At 36.2% G+C, this 21,861-nt stretch overlaps 1 protein-coding gene across 2 annotated transcripts in view; it reads left to right on the forward strand.

Annotated features, from left to right (window-relative positions):
• DYNC2H1 (dynein cytoplasmic 2 heavy chain 1) overlaps positions 1 to 10,584 on the forward strand; it is a 145,108-nt gene extending 134,524 nt beyond the window's left edge. For both annotated transcript variants that reach the window (XM_014886589.2, XM_088159413.1), the window contains exons 87-89: positions 111 to 192; positions 6,432 to 6,548; positions 9,947 to 10,584. In XM_014886589.2, coding sequence (XP_014742075.2) covers positions 111 to 192; positions 6,432 to 6,548; positions 9,947 to 10,105 — 358 coding nt within the window. In that variant the 3' untranslated portion in view covers positions 10,106 to 10,584. The remainder of the gene's footprint in view (positions 1 to 110; positions 193 to 6,431; positions 6,549 to 9,946) is intronic.
• Positions 10,585 to 21,861: the final 11,277 nt, after the last annotated feature.

Below are 21,861 nucleotides of genomic sequence, written 5' to 3' on the forward strand. Positions count from 1 at the left end.
TAAGACAGTATGATATGGTACACATTGAAAATACATTGGGTTTGGTTTTGTATTTGATATCCTGTTGTTATACATCTGTAAGATTTACTGTATGTGTGTTTCCATTGCAGAGTAATGAGGTGTTCAGTGGACAGTCTTAAATTTACAGCTTCATGGAAGGGGCGAATACAAGAAGGCAAACTCCAAGTTAAGGTATTTTACTAGGATGTTTTACTAAGATTTTATGAGGATGTTTTATCAGTGTAGTCCATCTGTCCATAAACTCCCTGGAAAACTGAGCTATAAATAATTGGGGCACCTGAGATAAAAAAGCTGGTTAATGGTGTACAGCTACTAAAATGGCAGTGCAAAATTCCACAGAAATTAGAAAAGGAAATTAGTTATCTTTTTTTCTCCTACCTGGTGATTGTTCTCATTTTAAAATTCAGCTTATTGCTCCATCCTCTTCAATCACCTCTTAGATGAAAATACAAGCTACAATTTCATGAGTTAAAATCTTTTTCTTGTCCAGATAGACGAGTGGCTTGTAGCCAGAGGAAATACACATGTAAATCTAAGTCTAAGGCCATGTGTTAGCAATTCTTTAATCACTGAAAGGACACTACTAAGGAAGTAAACCAAAGTAAACCATAAGATGACTAGTTTCTGATATGGTAAAAACACAACAATTTTTTAATGACCAGTAAAGCCTACACCCAGCAGCCAAAAAGTCACCAGTGATTGCTTTGACAGCAAAGTAGAGATGACTCTTCAAATAGTTTAATTTAACTTCTTAACATTCCCAGGTAAAAACGCTACTTTGGTCAGCACAGATCTCTGTGCCTTTTTATTATACCTAATTTCGTAGGGAATTGACAAATCAAGTTTTCTGTGATGTGTCTGCCTACAGGTATGTTGATCCCAAATTAATCCTGTGCAGCTCCAAGTTCTGTGTTCAGCGTGGAGCACTGCCCTTAAAACCACATCCTCACAGAGACACTTGTGCCCAGTGCAGGGCACTCAGTGACTGTGGGCCCACGTGCAGCTAAAGCAGAGATTGCTGGATTAGGAGAGAGACAAGTGGCAGAGCACCTTCTCTAATCTGACAACGCAGACAGACAAGGCTGTGGGAGATACAAGGGTTCTGGGCTAGTTCCTGACACTTGTCAAAAATTATTAATACAGAATATGTTAAGATTTCATATTCCTAAAATATTTGTATGTCATAAGGGCAGTAAAGATAACTGTAATCATCCAATCTGCCCTAAATACAGTGCAGTCTTTTGAACTTTTTTTGAATTAATTCCTGTTGGAACTAGAGAATGTAATTTTGCGAATACTTCAATCTTGATATTTAAGTAAGTGTAATGATTGCCTGCTTCATTTCATAAGAAACATGAGAAGACAGGGGTGTAGAACTTGGAGATAAATAAACCAAGGGACTTTTAGGGCTTGGAATAAACCAGGTATATGACAAACCTCAGGGCCTGCAGATCACATGGTCTGAGGTTACAGATTCAGCCAAGGCTTCTAAGGCCATAGCTGTAAGTCAAAACTGATTTTCACATCTCAGACCATTCATTCTAGTAGGCTGGCTATCAGCTGCAGACTGTAGAAGCTTGAAGTTCCTCAAAACCATCTTAACATTTTTGAAAAATGTCAGATGTTAATGTCAAGTACCTCAGCTCCTAAATAACATTATCTCAGTATATTAATATATTAAATATTTAATATTTATTTATAATTACATGATATCACAGTATTTTACAGTTGCCAGATCGAAATAGCTGCTTGGTAAATAAAGAAATGAGGAAAGAGTTTTGTAACAGTAGTCCAGTTTTTATTAAACTTCTAACTGAAGTTTAAAATGTTTTACTGTCTGAGAATTTATGTAGTAGATTTTTTGCAATACTAGTTAAAGTACACTGTTAAAAGTCTGTATCACATGTAGGCAAAAACGTTAATGTATAGACTCTATTGCTTTACAAGAATGTGTCATGTTCTAAGAGGGATTGAAAATCAAAAGAGAATTTTATTTGACAGGAAATTTCTCTGCCCCAGGAATAGTACAAGCAGTTAGGTGAGTGGTTATTTTTAGCAAAGCATAAGAGTCCTGTGAAGTTTCTTCACTTAATTTGAATATTATCTTTTCCTCTGTAAGAGAAATACTTAGTGATTCTCTATTAGTAAGAAATCACTAGTATTTTCACTGCTCCTTTTAATCTTTGATGAACAGAAAGGCTTTGGAACCCTTTGCAATGTTGAATATTTAGATTTCCCTATCATGAGTCCTTCCTCATGCTCATGGAGAGCTGAGGAGAAACTTTCCCATCAGTAAAGCTATATACTACAGAGACTATAACTAGGGCATAAAAGTGTCATTGATTCAGAAAAATCGTTCTTTAAAATGTGTCTTGTTTGATAAGGATCTTCTGGATTGTACATTAAGGTTGGTTCACCTGAGCAGTATGAATTTTAATACTGTTAAAGTAAATGTTGTATCTGCAGTTTCAAGAATTCAGGCTAACCTTGTTGAATGAGAAGCTATTCTGAGTGGGAGCTCAAAAAAAAAGATTAAATCAGCAGAATAGATTAGTCGTTAAACACATACTGTGGTGAAATAGCTGGGACCTTGTTTTATCCCTCCTAAATCAGAAATTATAGCTTACCAGACTCCCCTATAGGAACCAGACCATGGGATAGGCTATTCTGAGGTTTATCAGTCTCAATTGATGCTAATGGTGTTATTTCACTTTATGTAGCTAACTCCACTGATTCTGTGCTCACAGAGTTGGGGGACTCTGTTTCAGGGTCTGAGTGAGTCCCCGAATCAACAAATTTTAAAGGCCTAATAGAATGTCTCTGTTCAAGGATTGGCACAAGTAGGAATGCAGGTGAATTTAAACCTGATAGTCACACATATTTCATATAACTTTCTTAATAAAACTGTCAGGCATGATTTTGAAGATATTTTTTTTTCTTCAAGATTTTTTTCTTGCCTTTAATTTTAAAAGGTTTTGATGGCTTAGAATTTGTTCTGTGATAAGGAAAAGAAGGAGATCTCGTTATGATCTGTATGACAAAAATGCTTTCTCAGACTTGCCATGATGTTAAAAAATGGTATCAAGCTTCAGCAGTTGTAGATAGTTGATCTTTGTATGTCTAAAAATACAAATAATTTACCCTCTGATCATCTGTAAGGCAGAGGTATGCAGTGCTAGAACTGTCCGTGAAACTACAAAATAGGCAGAGGAGCATTCAAATCAGGCCAGGAACACACCTTAGTCTTATATGAATTATCAAATCAGATGTTAAATTATCAGTGTTAATTCAGGTGATGGTTTAGAGGTATAATGTGGAGTGGATGAATATTTGATTTAGAATCAATCTGTATAAAATTACATCTTCTTCAATATCATTTAGAATCAATCTGTATGAAATTACACCTTCTTTAATATCACTCTGGATTGCTTTAACAAAAGGTACTGAAAATGTATGGCTATTGCACTATAATCACATATTGATATGCAAATGCATCTCTTCTGTTTGCTTTGTGCACTGATTGTGCTGTTGTAGAAAAGCAGGTAGTCATTCCTCCTGGCATTCCATTTTCCTTATTGTAGAAAAGAGTGAAAGAAAGGAAGAAACATGGCAAGAGACTTACGGGGTAGTAATATGACTTTGTGTAGAACTTAATATACATAGTGAAAAATAAAAAATTATTGAAAATCTCAAATATAATATGAGTATTAATATCAAAGCTATACTCTTAGCAACTGACAGATAAATTATTATAAGGCATCCACAGAGGTCTTTTATTACAATATAACTTATACTTCCATCCTGAAATATCAATAAATTAATAATGGAGGCCTGTAGAGGTAATGAAGTGAAAATATGACTTCCTGAAGTCTGCAGCAGTTTGCATCGTGTCATGGAAAATTATGGCATTAATTAGTAAGGGAAAATCTGTTGCAGAGAATTTGAAATTTGGAAACAAAAATGCTTTGGACCATGGTATCAGCACACTTTCTGCAAAGGTATTTTAAAGAAACATAGTGTGGAATATGTAAAAATAACTTTTTGGAACCTAAACTAGTAGCAATAGCTGTGAACTGCCAAATTCTTTGTAAGAATTAAAAACTATGGTCAACTTCTGTCATTACTGTCTGCTAAATTTCAAAGATACTATGATTATATTACAGATGCTGTGAAATTCATGTCTTTCATAGTATTTGTAATTTCTCTATACTGTTTATTATGGAAATGAAAACATGGCTGTGGGCATACTCAACCAAATAGTATTGGAAAGTACATTGTTCTAGTGTTGTTGAGGTTTTTTTATTAATGTCTTTTAATATTGAATGAAAGTAAAAATTTGATCTTAATCTTCAAAAGAGTTTCTACCATTGGTTGAAGTTTTCCAGAAGATCAAATGGTATTATTTTACATACCTGTAATGTCAAAGGGACTGCCAATATCAAAAGAAATGTGCAGTAAAAAGTTTTTTTAATAGGTGACTGAATTCTATAGAAATTTCTTTCAGAGATGTTCAGGATGTCCAGAGTTTTGAATACCCTAGATACAAACTTTAAAACCTCTTCATCAGACCAATCTTCATGCAATAACTTTGCCAAGGTTATTTAACTATGTTCCCTAAAAATATTCCCTGCAGAAAGCAAGAAGGACAGAAAGAATAACATAGGAGATGAATCTTTCTAAAATTTTTGTGAAAGTTGGACAAAAATTCTACTCTGAGCTTTCCAGTTGGGGCTGTTTTGGCTCAGGTTATCCACAGTTTGGGTTTGAACTGTAAGTCCTAATCTGTATGAAGCATGGATTGCTCCAAAGAACATTGTCACTTCTCTGGTCAGTCTGTCCAAGGAGAAACACAGCTTTGTTCTATGTTTTTTTTTAAATGCCACGTTTTATCACAATTTTTTTCATATTAGACTATGTACATCTGCATCTTGCACATTGTAAGGAAGAGCCCCAGCTCAGCATTAAAAGAGAAATATGAATTTAAAGAAGCAAGTTCTTGGAAGAGTGTAATGCCTGTCTACAATCAGAAGAATAATTAGATACTAAATGCAAAATATAGTCTTAGCTAGTTAATATATTATTAATGAAAAGCCCCTAGCACTGGGGAGGAAAGCATTGCTTTTCAAGTATATCAGTAACCCCTGTTGTGTTACTGCTTAATTCCATCTTTTCGTGTCAAATAAATAAATTTAGAATACTAAAATTGCCTAAGGAAATGATATCCATTATATCTTTTATGATACTGATCTTCATTGTAACATCATACTTGAACCCCTTTTTGCAATCTGATAGATATTTCCAAGTCTCTTGCAAGGGAAAATATATTAGAAAATGACATTTTTCTCCATTTTGCTTATGTGATCACTCATCCAATTTCCAGCAGCATTGTGTTTCCTAATTCCAGCACTGCTTTATGAACCTTGCATTTGGTGAAAGCCAACTTCAGTATGATAAGTTTAATTCAGGGCTTTAGTATGATAGTATGAGACAGATGATTTTCTGATTGTAGCTTCTGCTCCAAATGGAGAGTTAGCCTTTTGAAAGACTACATGAAAGTTAATATTGAATTAAGTTTTATTACTGTTAAAACTGAAGTTCTCACTTCAGCAGGCCAAAATGACTTATGATGATGATGATGATGATTATTAGCAAACTAGTAGTATTTGTACTGGGGAAAATAAAATGATCAGCAAATACTGGATTTTTTTTTAAGGAATCCAGAATAGATGTCACTAACTTATGGAAGACTCCAGAGAAGAAAAAATAGAACATCTAATTCAGAGGCTGAAATAACTTAATTAAAAGAAAACACTTGAAACACATTACAAATAAAGCATTGTATAGTTACTTAAAGAAGTATCTGTGATTCTTATTAAACTCTTCGCCAAACAGCAGAATATGTAAGAAATCTTGAGTTTGTTAAATAAAATTTTCTCTCATATTATTTCAATATATTTTGTTTGCCTCTGCTGAAGCTGTGTAGTTGCACATTCCATTCTTTGAAAGCTGTGCTCAGACTTCCAAGCAGGAAGTCATGCTTATTGCAGTGATTGTTCTTCTCTTCTTCTAGACATTGTAATGATTGTGAACTTGGCTGTTGCTATCATAATTCCATTAATCTAATGCCAGGCAACTGCAGTTTCATAATTGATGACATTTGCAGGTATTTTTCTCCGACATTTCAAAGAATGTGAATCCAAATCAGAGGAAGTTCACAGTGAAGTGTGGTCCAGATCTTGCTTTTAAATCATGTTTCCTATTCTCACAAAGAACATAACAGTAATTAATTTCCTGTTATTTAAAAATTTGGTCACAGTAAAAAGGTTCATCATTTATTAAAGCACAGTGTAATCATTATTGACATTTTAATTCTGTTATTTATGTTTGAATATTTTATATTTCCATGGCAGATCAGTGGCTTACAACTGGAAGGCTGTCGTTTCGATGGAAATCGACTTTCAGAAAATCTGCATGATTCTCCCAGTGTGTCATCTGTTCTCCCCTGTTACATGGCCTGGATTCCACAGGTACTAAATTATTAAAAGCCCTAAACTTTCAAGACCCATAATTTGATTTTTTTCTGTGTAGTAGCTTTCAGTATGATGTTGCTGACCTGTTTTCCTTTCATTTCAAAATAAAAATCCCAGTCTTTACTAGGAAAAGCAGTTTACTTATTTTATTTAAAACAGAAACTTACTGTAATTTTGTTAATATTCTTTAGCTTGTATTGCTTAGATGAAGGCAAAGGCTTTATTTCAGTCATACCTTTTTTTCTTTGTCTTTTAAAAACATTAGCATATTTTCAAACCTGTATTTAGTAAAAGTATACATGCATCTGGGAGTTCATTCCTAGAATGTATTTTCTTTGCATTTTAAATATTAAAGTAGAATGTAACGGCAATAAAAAAATAGAGAATATGATGTGAGCTGTAAGCAAAGAAAGCCTTTCTCCTACTTAAACTAATTTTAAAAAATGCCAGTGCTTGCAGATTTTAAGATGAAAGCAAAGTAATCCAAACAGTAAAAACTGTTACTGCTCTGCCCTCCAATTGTTCTAGCAATTGCTTGTAAATAATGCAAAAAGTCACATGGAATGTATTCAAGAACGTGTCTTTTAACTGAAAAATTGCTTATTATAGAATTCATCCCACCTACATTTAGGAAGCCCATCCCATTGGAAGATAGCTGGGATAAATATGTCCAGGTGTGACTCCAGACCGCTATGATGACCTTTGTATATTGTGATAGGTAGTGTGCAAGGAGCTCCATTGCCAACACACTCCTGGATCTCAACTTCTTTTTACTCTGATTGTTACTTCCAGTAGGGGAAATACAGCATTATATTATATAGTGCAGCATTAGAAGTATAAAGGTCGAGAGATTTAGACCTTGAACACAGAAGTAAATGTTAGCTACCATCTGCACCACTGCTCCCACCTTCATTAGGAAAGAAAATACTGAATTTTTTTTTAAAAGGGCAAAAAATGAAAACATCACAAAACCTCTTACATAGTTGACCACTGAAAGACTTTGCAGTTTTTCAGTATTTACAGGGTTTGTTTTTTTCAGATAAATAAACAGGTTGCTAATTCTAATATATTGGCTCAGTGATGGATGGTGGAGGGTGGTAATATGTGTGGTTTTCTGTGGTAAAACCAAAAAGCAGATTTTAAATGAGAATTCTATGTAGTCCTCCTATTCTTCTGAAAGACATTCATCTTGTGTTTGAAATAAAACAGATTTTTTAGTATTTTTATGAATGACTATTTTTTAAATTCCAGAGGTAGGATCCAAAAGTTATATGTGAAATCCAGCAGAGAGCTTTATCTAAAAAGTTAAAAAATTAGATACTTCAATAATCAATGAATTTAACTTTTTCAAATGTACTTATATTTGAAATGAATAGCAACTGACATCTTTGTGTTGGAAAAAAATATAATTCTTAAAAGACACAGGCCATAACTTGTCAACTATGCAGATTTTAAATACATAGTGTCTCTAAGGAGAGTTTTTCTTAATTGGTCTACTCTTGAGTTGTTTTACAGTCACTGTAAAAATTGACTATAATCAAATACTGTGCTCAGAAACCAAATCAGAATTGGATATCATGCATTTCTCTTAATTTCATTACCTCTCCTTAGGAGAAGAGTGCATAAAATTGAACATATTGTCTTAGAATTCTTAGGTTTTGAATTTGTTTTCTCCATAAATGTGTCTTTTGAAATCTAGTGAGCAAAAGTGTATGTATAATGTAATGCTTTGAAGTAATTTGCAACCAAATTTAAAGTAGCCTACAAGATTTCTCTGAGAGAACGCCCTGAAAATCCTGCAGTGCCCTAAAGAGAATATTTTGAGCTACTAACATTATGCTTATTCTCATTAAACTGTGAAGGTCCTTTCCAGTTTTAATCCACTCATAGATCCCATGCTGTGAAGGGTGTCACTAAAGGGGATGAAACAAAGAGAACTTTTGGACTGTACTTAAGCCAAGGACATAAGGATTTGTGACTCAAAAAGTCTTCCACAGAATGGCTTTAACCTTCCAATGTGATTCCTTAAAACATCAGTGGGATTGAGAAAGGCACAGATATTTTGTCCCTAAAAAATGTAAAAACAGGTCTCTGAAGGCACACTGGCCAACTTCTGGCTCCCAGCTTTGGCAAAACTTAAATTCTCTGGTTAACATTTTACTCTGCCTGGCCAGCATATTGTCTTCTTCAGTAGTGTTAACCAAAGGATAAGTGGGGTAAGTACAATCCTTCTGAGAGCAGCTGAGTTCCTGATTATTAAGTTACTCTGTAAAAATATTATCACACATAGATCTTCTGCAAGAATTGAAACACTGTTGTCCAAGACAGGGGAAGTTGATTTTCAAAAGGAACAACAAAATTCTTCAGTTATAGCTTTACACTTCACATGCAAGGCAAAGTGCTTGAAACAGTTATTGTTTGCATGTTTCCTTTTTCCTGTTTTTAGTTATTTTCTAATATTGGAGCATCACTAACTCGCATTTAATATGATTTGAGTTAAAATGACACTCATTTTTATTTTAAATTCTTTTCTGACAAGTGTACTGCTTTGCTATTTGGTTCTTGAAAATCTGACATTTTCCTGTTGATAGGAAGGGACATATTGAGTGTGATGGAAAACATGCTTAATATATACCAGTTAAATCAAACCCTGAACTATTTGTAGTAACTAAATACATCATGGGTTGAAATTAAGTGATGTAGGAAGTCTAGATGGAGTCTTTGAGCTCAATTCTGTGGTCACAGATATGGACAAGTGCCCCATACAAAGCCTTAGGAAGAAATAGCACCCAAGGCACTTTGTAGTACAGACAGCAAGCAGAGAGGAGCAGTTCAATAAAGGGAACGTGTCGGGTAAGATTTTTTGGATTGTAGTTTCAGTGTGATGCTTGCAGGTATCTCAGCTCACACCAGGGGCTGTGCCCCAGGAGGAGGGCAGGGTTGGCTGCAGGGATGGAGGGGGCAGTAGGGTCTGCCAGAGCCACCACAGCACTCCAGCCTGCCAGGATAGCTGCTCCCTACACTACAGCACAGGGGCTCCTGAGCAGCTTTCTCCCTGCGGGAAACTGATCAGCACTTCCCTTAACCTGGTTTGCAGACACTTTGGGTGTGTAATTTTTGGGAGGGTTTTAGCTGAAGGAAGATTTTTATATGTAGTTCATAGGACCACGCCTGTTGTTTAGTTCCTGGTGTTTGAGTTATGGAGTGAGCAATTTTTCTGAAGTTTCTGCTTCATTGGTAATCCTTCTCCTTGGTGTCCTAAGTGAAGACATTCTTGTCCAGGGCTCCAGTGTCCAAACTCTATCTTAACTCTAGATACCATGCTAGTGGAGATTATTGCTTTTTCGTGTTTTGTTGTCTTGCTACATGATAACTAAGTGCTTGTTTGTTGACAGGATGCATATGGTCCATATTCTCCAGAGGAATGCATATCTTTACCAGTCTACACTAGTGTGGAGAGGGGCCGTGTGGTGACAAATATTGATGTACCTTGTGGAGGAAACCAAGACCAGTGGATTCAATGTGGTGCTGCTTTATTTTTAAAAAATCAGTGATCTGAAACTGCATTAACTTGTGAAGTTGAGACATTTAAACATCTAATTTCTTACTTACTAAGAGAACTTTAGATTCATTGCTTTTATATTTTTAAAGCAACATTTTATTAATTCTTGTTTATTTTTTTTAAATGTATTCAAATAATTCTACTTGATAGAATTTCAGTGTATCTTTGTGGGATATTGTAAAAATTAGCATGGCACTATTCAGAAAACTGCTAATTTGGATTGTTTCTCTAGATTGTAATGTGCTGTATTTCTGTCTTGAAGTTGAAATCTATTCTGGTTTGCTGAGAAATATTGACTAAAAATTCAAAGTCAGCATTTTTTCTTTGATTTTTTTTCATTATCCTTTTGGAATTGTTATTCATATGCCTCTGTTATTTATAAAATAAAATTCAAAAACTTAGCTTTTGTAACTGAAATTTAATGTTTTACTTGACGATAAGAATCATAATAAATGTTTCAGTCTCTTTTAATGATGTTTTACTTGTAATTACATTTCTTTGTATAGGTAGTAAATAACACAACTTTGATGAACTTCATGTGGAGTTACAAACTCATGTGGTTACAAAGTTAGATTACTATTATGGGTATTTTCCAGAAGTAATTGATAAAAAAATTATGAAACTGTAATAAGTTCCAGTAAAAACATGCACATAAACGCCTGTAATAGCCAAACAATTCCTTAGACAAAAAAAAAAAAACAAAAAAAAAAAAAAAAAAAAACAAAAACAAAACAAAAAACAAAAAAACAAACAAACAAAAAAAACCAACAAAACAAAAAAAAACCCCACAAACAACAAACAAAACAAAACAAAACAAAAAAAATTGGAATTACACACCTCATAAGATATTTTTAAAAGCCAGAGGCAAAGCACTTTCTTGGTTTGCATGGAAAACAGAATAGATGCTTTGGTTCTGATATATCTGATAGATTTTATATTCATTTTGAAGTAGTATTTAAATTAAGACTACATTTCACTTTCCTGATATTTTTCATTGACGATTTCAGGGAGAGAGAAGAAAAGCAGAGAAAATATTTGCCTTATCTCCAGGTCAACTTCCTGAAGAAAGTATTTTTCTCTCTTCTTCTCTATTGTTCATGCCTTAAACTTGGTCTTTTGTCTCTATTTGGAAAGTTTTCCATTTTAGTTGTTCTTCTAATTAAAAGCTGCCCTAAAATAATTTGATACAATTGAACATACATTTTTAAAATTGAATCCTGTCTAAAAACAGAATAGACTTAATACTTTTCAGATAATTGCCTCATCTTCCTTTATGTATTTCATTCTGATTCAATGAAGAGTAAAACAGTAGCAAATTTGGAAAAAAATTGTTTCTGAGGAAAATTTTGGGGAAAAATGACAGTCTCCATCAGAACAAAAGCACTTGTGTAAATCTATATACAAGCTCTGTGAGGATTTAGAGGGTGACTTGTCCAGAGAAAATACTCTGCCATACGAGACTTTCTTGGAGATGAAAAGTTTTGCAGAGGGCATACTTTTAATTCCCCGAGGCACATGTTAAGAACATGCTGCAACTTTCCCTTTTGGATCCAATGTTTTCATAACCTAGACTGTATTTCAGCTCTCATATATCTCAAACTGAGGGATCAGTACACTGGCATTTATGAATTCCAGCTTCTCTTTTGTGGGCAGATAGAGAAATACAGATACTCAGCTGTTCAGATAACTTAGGACAAAGATGTCTGGAAAATCATACATTTTCTTTTAATCTACCTTGCACAGAAGTAATGACCAGAGACGTAGTAGGTGTCTTTGATGACCCATCTTGTTTGTAATGAAAATAAAAATCTACTGTAGTGAGTGAAATGAATCATTAGTAGAATATTCTGGGGATTTCCATGTTTCGTTTTTTAAATTTTTTTTTCTCTCCTTGTTGTAAGCTTCAAAATGCCTTCCATTTTGCCAAGAGAAATATTATTATTATTTAAAATCTCTAATTTCAAGTCTTCTCTTGGTATATATTTAGTCTTACTGATCCTACTAATATACAGATATTGATTCTATCACAAAGAACAGATATAAAAGACACTCCTCCAGACCTACCATAGTATTTCTGTTTCAGAGTCAGAAACTGACTCAGTTTCTTACAGATGACTTGTCTGTATCCTAACCCCTCAGAGCTGGCCTATCTCTGGAGGTTTGTAACCTCTTCTATCATCCACTACTGCCACAGCTTTAGAACTGTGGAATATTTCTCAGCTCACAGCATCAGGAGTTTTGTTCCCAGGCATGTATTCATGCCTTTCTGTCAGAGCCCTCTTTTAGCCAGCTTGATTAAATCTCATTTTGTTTGGTTCTCCTCTCAGTTTAGAGCCCCTTCACATTACTAGAACTGTCTGTTTGCTTCTGCTCTTTCTAAGACCTTCTCTGAGTGATATGAAAAAACCCCAATCTTCTTAATGTTTAGCTATAACTGGAGCATTGAGCTATATTTTTATTTGGACAGAGGTCCTGAGGGAGGCTGATCTTTGTTACAGATGTGAAAGGCTCTCTCTTCTGAGGTGTCTTTGATGTCTTTATTTTTTTTTCAGCACAGGACAAAAAACCTGATTTAAATGTCAAGCTAATTTTTCAGCTTGAAATCTAGTAGATTTTTAATTATGTAATATTTCATCACAAAAAGAACCCCAAATTTTGGGAGCTGTATATTACGCTCACAGTGTATTAAGCAGTATGTTTGATACTTGTTTTGTTTAAGTGATTCACTAATCTTTCCTTCTCATAACTGGAGTTAGAACCCTAATGTTTTAGATGGCTCCCAGATGACCTAAAGAGGAAAAAAAATTACTTATCTTGTGTTCCTTGATATGTATTGTCTGTTTGCATTGTATAATGTGCTTTCTTTCTACCCAATATTGTCATTTAAATGAAAGATACTATAGGTAACTGCTACTCTAGACCATAGGAATTATGTTTTTGGCAGTAAAAAGAGAACTGTAGAGTTTTTATTACCACCAATGTGCAGCTTTGTATCACATGCATAGGCCATTGAGAAGTATGAATCAGGAAACATAAAAAATAAAAACATCAGAAATGCCTTAATGGTCTGACTAGGGTTTGAAAGAGTCTGTTCTGCTATTCAGTTTCAAGGGTATAGGAACTTGTAGGACTAAAAAGAGATATATGAAGAGATCTTAGAAACCACACTTTACTGCTCTGTAAACACTCTCTTTTGAAGACTTGAGAAAGGCAAATCTTCAGTAAGTGCAAATTTTTATCAACAGAAATCAAAGTGACAAAATACAAAGTGAAAAAACCTTAAAAGAATAACAAAACCTTTGAAAATAATGAAGATTATGCAGTAATATCTGAATGTCTTCAAAACACAATTTTTTTTACAAATGCATTATTTTGAATTTGAAAAGCTGCAGTTTCTTCCTTTTACACCTTGTAGCAATCAAGCTTCTGTGAGGTACTGGTGCTGTCATCCATTGGAAGACGTGCTGTTTGGTGCATTTAGCAAATTCACTGCAAGTCTACTGACACAGAGCATGCCGTGTGCCCAAACAGATGAATCCATGTTTGTGGAAGAGTCAGACTCACTTTTTGCTATTTGGAGTAAACAGCCTTCAGAAGTAAGACCTATGATGTTGATAGAATACTTCACATGTTTTGGTGCCACGTCAAGTTGACTTAGGAATTTATTCCCGGAAAATTTTTAGAATTTCACTAAAATTCAAATGCTGCAGTGGAAAGCAAGTTATGCAAGTTATGCTGAGTATAAATAGAACTGCTGATGTAAATTGTCTTTCCTCTCTTTATTTCAGCTTTCAGAGACCCAGAACAGCAGTAATTTGTCCCCAAACAGCTGTATCATTGCTAGAGTCGAAGGGGGAATAACCTGAACTCAATGCTTAAAAGCATCGAATATGAATTATACAAGTTCTTACACTGATAGACTGTCTTTCAACAGCAAAAATGGGTTTGCATAAATTATACTTAATATTGGTTACCATAATAAAAATGTGCAGCCTTTACCAGGACTAGAAATTTCTGTATGAAGTTTTACATGACATTTTTAATTCCCTTTAATTTTAAAGGTTTTAATCCTTTGAAAATGAAAGGTGTGAATAAGAAACTACATGTGGGAGAATCTGAAGACCAATACAGAGTGTGTCACGCTTGGGAAAGCGAGCTCGGCCTCTGTGGGTTCTTATGCTGTGTTCTCCTCTGAAGGTGTGCACCTTCATCAGTGCACTGGAGTTCTTCCCAGATCAGAAGCTTCCCTGGGAACCCATCTGCCTGAGAGGCCATCCTCCTCCACCTCACCTCATGCCTCCAGCTGGGGAGGCTGCGTAACTCAGCCCCATCTCCTGGAGCTGCTTTTCATTTCCCATACTGAAGCTTCTCACAGCAGAGCTCACCCAGTGAATGTGTTTTAAGAACTACAAGTCTTTAAGATCTAGATTTCTTACTTCTAGTTCTCTTGACCTTTATGTAAGATAGCTAGAAAGCAACTGAGGAGGGTTTTTTCACTTTATATATGTTTGGTGCAAACAGAGAGACTTTTCATGGTCTATTTTAGAAAATCACTTCTTTGAGCAGCTTCACAATAATTACTGCTAATATGGGCTACACTGTGTCTCAGGACTAGTTCTTAGAATATGATCTTTGTGGAAATTAAGGTGGTTCCTTTTATTTCAAAGTTGAATTAATTTGTCTTAATTGTAGTACATAAATAATCACGATAGAATATCCAGAGATCTTTGCACAGGCTAGTTCTAGAATGGGTGTGTATGTATGACAGGCTAGTCAATGCAAGAATTTGGGTATTCAGCCTGTGTGAGAACATGCTGCAATTCTACTTTTTCCTCATGAGTCCATCTGCATTGCAGTGCCTTGTCCAACACATAAATTAACTGAGAGCACATGTCATTTGAGCACAGTGTAAATACCCTGTCTGGTGTTCATTCCTGCTGGGTGATCCTGTAAAGGAAGTGGACTGAACTGCAGTAAGCAGATGCCCTAGGTAGATATCAGAGCTGTGTACTCTAACTGGGAGCAGTTTCTACAAAAGTGTCAGAATTACTACTGCCTTTGCATATCAGGAGAGAGCAAGCTGTCCCAGATCTCTTTAGAAGAAATCTCAGACAGATAATTCATCATTTTCTCCCAGTGTTAGATCCACTTAATTTTTCAGAGCAGCAAGTATGGATTGTTATTAACAGATCAGCCTTGGAAAAAGTAATTAGTAATCATGCTTTTGAAATGTTTCAGATAGGCAATTACATTGTCAGAGCTGTCTGACTCATCTCAGCCCCTGGCAAGGTGAGTTCTCCTCATGCAATCCCACATGGTACTACTGCCATGCCCAAGAGGATTTTCAAGCACTTTACCTACTGAGATGGGGAAGAAATGACAATGTCTTCAGGGCGCTTTTGGGATGGGCACGGTCATATCAGCATTTCCCACTAGGTGGTACTGTGGACTAGACCCTGGTGAGAGCCTGGCACAGGGACTGAGGTGGGTTTGGAAGGTAAAGACAATTTATAGTCTATACAACATCGCATCCACAGTCCGTTCCAAAGGAAATTTCTTACAGCAGTGCTGAATAAGCAGCTACATCTTAAAAAAAAAATGCTTCTAGTTAGTTGTGATGTAGTTCTTTTCAGAAATAAGTGATTCAGCAAGTGAATTTCTCCTTCCTCCAAGATGCCTGGCTTGTGCAAGTGGAAAAGGACTGACCACTCTGGCCCGCTTGCAGCTATTTCTGTACATCTTCAGTGTCTGCATAGGAAGAAGGAACAATGAGGAGAAGGGTGCCCTTGCAGCATGGAATGCCACCAGCCTCCCACTGTGCAACAGGCAGAGTGTGGCCAGCAGGCTGGGCCAGGTGAGCCTTCCCTGCACACGTCTGGCATTCTGGGCCCAGTGCTGGGCTCCCCCGTGGAGACACAGACATACTGGAGTGAGTCCAAGTCCACCAAGATGGCCAAGGGGCTGGAGCACATGACTTATGAGAAAAAGCTTAAGGAACTGGCCTTCTCCAGCCTGGATAAGAGGCAACTTGTATAGGGAAGGACTTACTGGCAGCTTGCCATTGCCTACATGGAGGTTATCAAATTTCATGGCAGGAGGACAGGGGACAAGATTTTATAATACACGGAAAAATATTCTCCCCCTGAGGACAGGCACAGGTTTCCCAGAGAGGTTGTCCAGTCACCATGCTTGGAAGTATTGAAAATTGAACTGGATAAGACCCTGAGCAATCCATTCCGACCTCAGAGCTGACCCTGCTGTTAAGGACCTTCTGCTGTCCCCTCCAACCTGAAATATACTGTGCCTCTGTGTGTTGGATTAGTTACATGTTCATCATTTCAAGCAGAGTGTATAAATTACAGTAAAAAAAATAATGTCATTCTGCTCTTTCTACTTTCTGCTCCATACAGAAATGACCTGCAAGTCCTTCAGTTTTACTGCTGCCTCATAAGCTATCAGCAAGTTCAGGGGTTAGTCAATGGAAAATGAAGCAGTTCACAGAATAAATGGATGAATGAAATGTTAAACCATAATAGAGCAAGCCAAAAACAATTTAGAGGAACCTCACTTAAGGCATAAAACCAAAAATAAATGTTCTGAACACTTCAGAAGCAAGATGCCTGCCAGGGGACTATTGAGTTATTAGATGAAATGCAAAACTCAGGGAAGGTAAGACCACAACAGAAACCTAAATTATTTGCATCAGAATTCATTTCAGAGAACTGAGTGTGATTCCCATACTGGCATCTCAGTCTGTGTTTTTTAAATAAGGGATGAGCCTTAGGGATCATCTTAAACTGACCTGTCAAAATAAAAAGTTTTAGAAGAAGCTAGAAAATAGTTGTAAGAAATGAGTTGTTAGGTCCTCATCCAAGAGTCCTTAAGAAACTCAAGGAACACCAGCACAACGTTGCTTCACTGGTCAATGCTGCTTCACTGTCTCACCTATCATTTAAGTGGCCTGTAGTTCTAGGGGAAGGAAAAGTTCTCCTTTTTTAAACAGTCTTCCATAAAGACTTTCTTCTATGTAAAGCCTACTGTTTTGTAGCCAAATTGTAAGCCAAATTGTGAGGCCAATTGTAAGGTCAAAAAAATGTGATACTCAACTACCTTAAAAACAAGGAAGGTCAGCATGGGTTTTTTTGTAAGTCATGTTTTAAATAAATTATCTTTTAGCCTTTAAAAAAGCTTGAATTTATTGATGGAGTCAGAGAAATAATTTGATACAGTATACAGGGATTTCTACAACGTGGGAAAAGTTGGGGAAAAGGAACTAGGCTGTACCACAAGAAAAAATGAGAGAGAGAAATAAAGGGAGAGAGTGAGTAGTGTTGTGCCATTTTACAACAGCTGAAGATCTCAATTTCCAACTTGATCTTTATGAAGGCAGGAATCCCAGGCCAGAATATTTTCTGTGGCTCTTCAGTACAATGGCATGCTTCTTTAAGAAGTCTGTGTTAATTTTACTGCTTTTACTACATTCAGACATGCTGTGCCCAAGGGTAGGTCATCTCTTAACCTATGTAACCTTTATGCCTTAGATGTTGTATGATTGATCTTCCTTCCTTCCTTCCTTCCTTCCTTCCTTCCTTCCTTCCTTCCTTCCTTCCTTCCTTCCTTCCTTCCTTCCTTCCTTCCTTCCTTCCTTCCTTCCTTCCTTCCTTCCTTCCTTCCTTCCTTCCTTCCTTCCTTCCTTCCTTCCTTCCTTCCTTCCTTCCTTCCTTCCTTCCTTCCTTCCTTCCTTCCTTCCTTCCTTCCTTCCTTCCTTCCTTCCTTCCTTCCTTCCTTCCTTCCTTCTTTCTCATCTGTGATTAGCCATTAAGGTAGATAAAATGAGGGAAAACTTCACTGAAACAGGTGTTAGGAGAGAATGAAGAGTTTTTATCACATCTTGGCAGTTATGATCCAGTTCATATCAGAGAATAGACGATATCACACCTGCTTTTAGGGATTGCCTGGAGCAGAAACAGCAGAATCACAGGAATTAATACAAATTAAAGTATCCTGACTGCACTTCCTGGTCAACCCCTGAAGTAATAAGAAACAGACCTGAAGGTTTCAAGCTGATAACTTCCTAGCACAAAGCTGCTTCTAGGAGTGAGCTGATCAGATGTGAAATGTGTGTTGCCACAAGCAAGTCAAAATTACCCTGTCCCATGTCTGTGATGTCAATGTAACTAATCCCTGCAAATACAATTTTTAAACATCTTAAGCTAGATGTTTGAAATATGTTTTATTCTACTATTATTAATTGTCTTTCTCTGGATGAAAATGAAAAGGTGCAGACTGATGAAACTGGAAACCAGCTTAAACTGAGGTAGTAGAAAACTGATGCAGATTTCAAAAAAGCAAGTGAAACATGGCAATTTCTTAAGCAATGGAAAGTTGAACAGAACAAAATTAAATAAGCAAAAGCTAAAAATTAAGGGGTAAAAAACCTAAAAATTATTGGAGTATCCCAAACAATGGATTTGCCATGGTTGTTGAGGAATTGTGGAATGCTTCACTACTGGAATGTGAAGCAACTGTAGTCTGAAGAGCCAGAGACCCACTGGCATCATACCAGCTGCCCTCAAGAGTCATCCACACTGAAAATCTATAAATTTGATGAAGAATGGTCTGCCTTGTAATCCAGAAAATACTTGTGCAGGGGGATAATGCAAAGATGAGTCAAATTTAGCATCTCACCAGGTGCTGCCATCATGAATGGAAGGTGGAAATTGCTGGTTTAGCTCAAGACTACATGTCCTTTGATCCAGTGTGCTGCCACCACAAATAGCTGGGGGAAAAGGAAAAAAAGGTAATGCACCCAACAACAGGAAAAAGCAGTAAGGTAAAGCTGTATTTATCCTACAAACTAAAGGTTTTCTTCATTTTTCCAAAGGTCAGATTTCATTCCCTTTCCAGGAAAACATGCATTACCCAGTCTATCCCTGAATGTTCCTGTGATGTATATGTATGTATGTACAAACCTTCTTCAAGTGGTCTGAAATTTTGAGCCTGACACATACTTTTGAAAACTGGATATTTTTTTTGGATTCTCTACTTCATACATGTTTATGATAACCCCTCTTAATAATTTCCTCCTGAACAAAACAATCACAACCTTTCAGAGTCTGCTGATATGAAAAAAATGTAATTTTCCATCTAGCCATCTTCAGCTGATTTTGCTAAGTTTTTCTGAATTCTGAACTATCTTTTTTCTTCTTTTTTAATGATCAGGTGGTCACGAAGTTTCAGGTAACACCATGTAAAATTTTTTATTTTATTCGATATCCATATACTACAGTAAATCGCTTCCCACAGGATTGATATCCTGTTGAACAGCACTTTCCCAGTGCTTCTTCATGAGCAAGACAATATTAAAATGTGAAGGGTTGCCTACCTCCTTTCATTAAATGATGGGACTTGAGCCAAGATCCATTAAGCAAATGCTTACTTATTCTTGCCATTTTAATTTAAAAGAATATTAAATTTAAATAAATCTTTACAAATTTGAATTTATCTTTTAATTTTAAAGTTATTTATAAATAGATCACATTTCTTTCCCACCTACAGTTGGAACTACTTCAGAGGTAGGTGTTTTGCAGAGGTTTTCTGGTGTAGCAGGGTCTCTGTGCTCTGTTTTTATGGGGTTTTTTACCTCTGCCCTATTCTCCAGAAGGTCCCTTGAACTGCAAAGATCTAGTTGTTTCCCAGGTGAAAGATTGCCTCTATTCCCCAGAGGTTTCAGCTTCCCAGAGCAGGCACACACCCCTTCCCACTGCTGCCAAGCTCCAAACTTTTAACAGAACAGAAATGGATTAACAGAGAATAAAAACAGGAAGGAACTATATTCTCTTTCAAAATTTCAAAACCACTTTTATCTTAGTCTATTATGAACTGTTTTTAACACTATGGAGGACATTTGCAAAGTATAAGAAAAGCCTTGTAGTGATTTTTTTGGAAAGCCAAGAGGGAAGGGATGCATCTGTTGAAGGACTACCTTTGCACTCAGCTCAAAGCATCTGCTACTGCATGTTGCTGGAGACAGGGGAGGGTGAGGAGTTGGATCCATTGTGTGGGTTGTTTAATCCAAGTGAGATTTTACAGTAGATCTCATATGATCAGCTCAGCTGGTTGGAGCACGGTGCTAATAATGCCAAAGTCGTGGGTTTGACCCCCAGATTCAGTTCAGAGTTGGACATGGGGGTCCTTTGTGGGTCCTTTCCAACTCAGACTCAGACTATTCTGTGCTTGAAGACCTGTGTGGGTGTCATTAACATAATCATCAAAAGGAGTAATGCTGTGGAAAACTTGAAAAATTTACGTGAACATTGAGCAGCTGTAAGTCAACACGACTCTGTTTTCTTCAGGGAAATGGTGCTGTTCACATCAACTGATGAAATGTCTCACTGAGTTAATTTGACCTTAAACAATTCTGTGCAGTGGGGGCCGTGGCTGTGGTGAGCAGCAGAACTTACTGGTTGGGGGTTTTTTGTGGGCCTGTTAAAAAATGTATACTGATTTATTTTTCCTTTGGAAAAGTATGATTCATTAGAACATGATTTCTGAGAAGGAAAGTATGTTGAAACCAGTCCTAAATAAGAGATTTAAAAAGGGTTTTAACACTTTAGACTGTCCCTCTAGGGTTGATGCAATACAGAAGTTTTTATCTCTCAGTGCATAGGAATTTTCTGTTACGAAATCTGAAGATATTCCTCCATATCTAAAAGAATACCACTATAAATGAAATACCAAAACCACCAAAGGATAACAAAATAAATTAAATGATACATTAGAGATTAATCTAAATCAGTTTCTCTAAAAAATTATCCAATCACAAAATAAAATGTCTTCAAACAATTAACACTAAAATTATATGTCAAGACAATTAATTTGCTTTGTAAACAATTATTTGATTTAATCCAAGATACATGAGTGCATTTTTTGTCAACTACAGGGACCCATTCCTGTCATGATAAAGTTTAGTTTTCAGAGTCTGGCCACTTTCAATGTACATACTGTAGCCTTTACTCCAAAAAATGCGACTACAATTTTAGATTCCTTCTGGATAAATTGTCTGCTAGCTTATGACTCCAAAACATGTGGCACTGGAAATTCTTCTCCCAGATTATAATAGCATGAGCACTTCAGACCTATGACAGGAGATGCAGTCACTCTCTTAGAGCATGTGCCCTAGATTTTTATGCTGTTTGGTTCCTATAGATTGCTGCAGTATTTGGGGTTTGTTCTGGATATAGAAGTATAAAAATCATGTATTGTCAGACAAGCAAGACGACTACCAAAAATTTCAAATTCAGTTAAAATAGCTCTTGCCCACAGTACAAAGTACAGAAAACAATCTGAAACCACAGACACCAATATTTCCCTTCAGAATTCAGAATTCAGGATATGATACTTTGATAATTATGAACATGACTTTTGAAGTGCCTCAGGCTCATTAATCCTCTGGAGTTATGAACCTTATGAAAAATCCTGTCTTGTGCTTTTACGGATTTCATGAGGATTTGGTAGTCAGCAAACCCCAGGTCTCTCAGGCTTTTGCTGAAGTGTTGACACAGGCTTTTTACTTGGGAATAATACCAGGGTATTTTTCTCTACACAAAATTACTCTCACTGGCATTTGAGTGTTTTCCAGCCAAGTTATTTGGTCCAAACTGGAGCAGATATGGCTTTCATTTGGCCTGGCAAGTCATCCTCATCTGTCAAGGTGTGACCTAAAATCCTGGTGTAGCTGTAGGTCCT

The sequence above is a fragment of the Sturnus vulgaris genome, chromosome 2, assembly GCF_052056855.1.
Source record: "Sturnus vulgaris isolate bStuVul1 chromosome 2, bStuVul1.hap1, whole genome shotgun sequence".
Classification (NCBI taxonomy): domain Eukaryota; kingdom Metazoa; phylum Chordata; class Aves; order Passeriformes; family Sturnidae; genus Sturnus; species Sturnus vulgaris.